This window comes from Bidens hawaiensis, unplaced genomic scaffold (assembly GCF_021521415.1).
Source record: "Bidens hawaiensis isolate Kalapana, Puna unplaced genomic scaffold, B.hawaiensis_p1.1 tig00047450_1, whole genome shotgun sequence".
In the NCBI taxonomy this organism is placed as follows: Eukaryota; Viridiplantae; Streptophyta; class Magnoliopsida; order Asterales; family Asteraceae; genus Bidens; species Bidens hawaiensis.
The window spans coordinates 65429-68797 of NW_027506034.1; the positions used below are offsets into that span (position 1 = coordinate 65429).

Consider the following 3369-nt stretch of genomic DNA (forward strand, 5'->3'; position numbering starts at 1 on the left):
AGTTCATTTTATTCACCAATTGACCAAACGAAAATGCTAATAAATAATAAATTGTTTTGAAACTTTGAATCAACTGTTTCAAACTGAAATGTGAACAGTCTGGCTAATAATAATGAACAACTTTGTGATTGTTATTGTTTTCTCATGTTTTGTTGCTGACTTGTTCTATGCTTATTTTTGTCTTGTTAAAGACACTTTTTAAGGTAAATCCAAATTAAGTCTCACTCTCTTTTAGAGTCCTAGTCTTTCATCACACATCCGGTTAATCAGATCTAATGTCACATGTGCATGCTTGGCAAAGCTAGTAATTTTGTTTTTATTTGAGAGATGATCTGTGAAGCTGCAAGACAAAAACCTGGTTGATGCATGTTACACCTTATAGCAGCCAGCAAACATGTTACGCCTTCAGAATGTAACAAATCGATATAAAATCAGTTGAATAAAAACAGACTACTAGTACAAAATTATCAATAAGATGAATGATGCGTGCCACGCATTTGTAATAATAAATAACTCACGAGGATGATTATATGCACGCTTGTATGACTTAATGTCGAAAAAGCGTGTTTGTAAACTCTAGATTTTCAACCTGAGTTTATACATATGAGGGATCATGTCAAGAGCCACATGAACACTGTTGACCATCCGGTTAGTGCAAATGCTGCAGCTATGTAACTCCACATCGTAAGAACCGAACACTCCTCTTGTCCCACATTGAACAGTTGCGTCATCGTACCTGATCAATCAGTGTGTAGGATATTATTAACCGTTTATATTTAATATTTTGCGTTACCTAATTAATTACACCGAAGTTTTGAAAATATGCTTACTAATATTCATGGCAGGAGGCACGGTATATTGAATCAATAGTACAAAACTAAATAGGGGATCGGCTGGAAGTATTCCTAGATGAGTAGCTGCTTTAACCACCAGAATTCCAACCATCGGAAGAATGATGTATCGAACACAAATCATTGTGATTATGATTACTGGTTTGATGCTTGCCCTGCGTAAACCTATACCAAAGTCGTTAAAAAATACACGATTTCCAACAAGACATGTAATGCCACATTTTTCATCATTATTTACCTTGTACAAGGTTGCCTCCTAGTATAAGAGTAATACATGGTATGGTCCCATCCCTGAATAACAATGTAGATGTTAGTTAAGATTGAACACTTGAATCTTGAATTAAACAAACATATGTACCCGAGCAATGTGACGGAATCTTGAATAACTCGTAAAGGAGCATCATCTCCTATCACAAGGTTTTTCAGCCATGGTGTTGCCCCAAAAATCAATCCTACAATCTGAAGACCGGACCAAATTATTATTATTTTTATTATTATTGTTGTTGTTGTTGTTGTTGTTGTTGTTGTTGTTATCATTGTATGTTGTAAGCTTATATCATGAGATAACTGCTTTTTAAAACTTACAGATCCAAGGGTTGGTGGGGCCATAAGTTCCTCCAACACACTGTGGAGCATATCTTTTAGTTTCCTTGACAAAGATCTATCTTCCTTCTCATCTTTGCTCAACAATCCTTCATGTAAAGTGTTCACAGGTTCGGTTTGTGTGTCGTCACTAGTCGAGTATGATAAAGGCACAACAACATCAATATATTCTTGACTTTTCGCATTTGCATCCGAGTCTTCGTTGGGTTCTTGTGTTGAATCCTCGATTTCTTTCATCGCGGTGTACCTTAAACTCGAGCTTTTTAATAACTGGAAAGTGTATGTCCAAATATAGAGACTGCCCAACTGTTGATAATTAATCATGAATACTAAATTATCCAATATAAGTGAAAATAAATTAGTTATAAACTTAATTAACAACAAATGAGCTTACAGCCATGGAGAAGGATGAATAAGAGAGTCCCTTAGACTTGCAAATACTATGTTCTCCAAAAGGACTACCACCTTGGGTGCATATTGCTGGGACAATTATCAAAAGAATATTTCCCAAATTCCCTATCAACATAATCACATTTAACAACTTAATATTTTCCGGTTACTGGAACAATAAACGTTTTATTCGACTTTTAAAAGTCACGACAAATATAAGTACCTGTGGAGCACATAGCTATGAGTAATCCCTCCAAATGTGGCTTTGGTCTAATTATTTTTGTTGCTACCCATCCTAACATCCCTCCACAAAGAAATGTTAATCCAATGTTTAATGGCATAAACCACCTACAAGATTAGTTAATCATGCTATCAACTTTCAACATGCATGCAGATTTTCAATATAAAATAATTAGCTTATCTACTACTTACCATGAGATAATGTCTTCAAGTGTGACAGTCTTTGCTAGACTAGCGAAAATCAGTGACGGAGTAAACGCGACAAACACAATCTTATTAAGCGATTTGCGGATGTCACTAGTGAGAAGATTGAAGTATTGAGTTGCCATGAGGGCTCCGATCGCGGTGAGTAGCAACACCTCCAATATTGGCATGGAGGCCACCTCAAACAACGACCAAAATCCCATGATTAACTTTAGTTCTTTTTAATTTGTTGGCTCTACTAATTTGAGCTTTTTTTTCTTTATATATATTGTTGTTGAAGAAAGAAGCTGGAAAGAGGTTGGATGGAAGCAAAGTTGAATTCAAATTGGTAAGAATTTGAAGGTAACATTGAATTGGATATAGATGTGTGATAATATATAAGAAACGAGTACACAAGTTGCCTTTGGATTCCAGCCTTTTTATTACTAGAAAATTAAATTAATATAATAGAGATAAGATTAAGAGGAGTCAGCCTGCCAGCCCTTTCGGACTAGCTAGTTTTACACTCCTGTTATCCACAAAACGAGGATTAATATCACTTTCTTTTACTGGATTATTTGGTTTACCATTTATAAAAATTAATTAGGGGTAAGATCCGATTACTAAACACTTTATATTTTTGAACTACAGGAATTACACTTAAAAAAAAACAATATAGAGTAATAATAATTAGTTTAATTTAAAAATTGTATAATAATAAAAATTAGTCTAATGCTAACATAAAAACTCTAGTTATTCATTCACTTCTTATCTTAATAGATCTTTGTATTTTTGAAAATAACACTAAAAAATTATGGCCAAAGTTATATAAAAAAGTCTAAACTTTTATTAATTTCTTTTCTTATATTAATAACAAAAGATCACAAGCTATGCTTTTAAGGGAAAAAATTAAAATAAAAAAAGACAAAAATGAAAAGTGAAAGGATTTGTGACTAAAAAAAATCCTAAAAAAAGAAATTCAAAATAATAATAGTAATAATAATAAAAAAAGCATAACTCAAAATATAAATAAAAATGAAATAAATTTTAAAAACTAAAATGTTTCTCCGTCGTTCCCGGACAAAAAGAAAAAAAACGACGA

At 33.0% G+C, this 3369-nt stretch overlaps 1 protein-coding gene across 1 annotated transcript; it reads right to left on the minus strand.

Moving 5' to 3' along the window:
• Nucleotides 1–576: 576 nt before the first annotated feature.
• On the minus strand, nucleotides 577–2504 carry LOC143616447 (protein PIN-LIKES 7-like). The gene is made up of 8 exons (XM_077089271.1): nucleotides 2277–2504; nucleotides 2068–2192; nucleotides 1849–1970; nucleotides 1437–1760; nucleotides 1210–1310; nucleotides 1090–1142; nucleotides 831–1016; nucleotides 577–736 (listed from the first exon to the last, which is right to left on the minus strand). The coding sequence occupies exons 1-8, from the start codon at nucleotides 2489–2491 to the stop codon at nucleotides 612–614; spliced, it is 1251 nt and encodes a 416-aa protein (XP_076945386.1). The 5' UTR covers nucleotides 2492–2504; the 3' UTR covers nucleotides 577–611.
• Between the last annotated feature and the right edge of the window lie 865 nt (nucleotides 2505–3369).

Excerpts from the sequence above, each read along its gene's own strand:
- LOC143616447 (XM_077089271.1), bottom strand. The coding sequence starts at position 2,491 with ATGGGATTTTGGTCGTTGTTTGAGGTGGCCTCCATGCCAATATTGGAG. Across the intron at positions 1,143-1,209 it reads GATTCCGTCACATTGCTCGG|GGATGGGACCATACCATGTA; the intron begins GTACATATGTTT and ends ATTGTTATTCAG. Across the intron at positions 737-830 it reads GCCTCCTGCCATGAATATTA|GTACGATGACGCAACTGTTC; the intron begins GTAAGCATATTT and ends CTGATTGATCAG.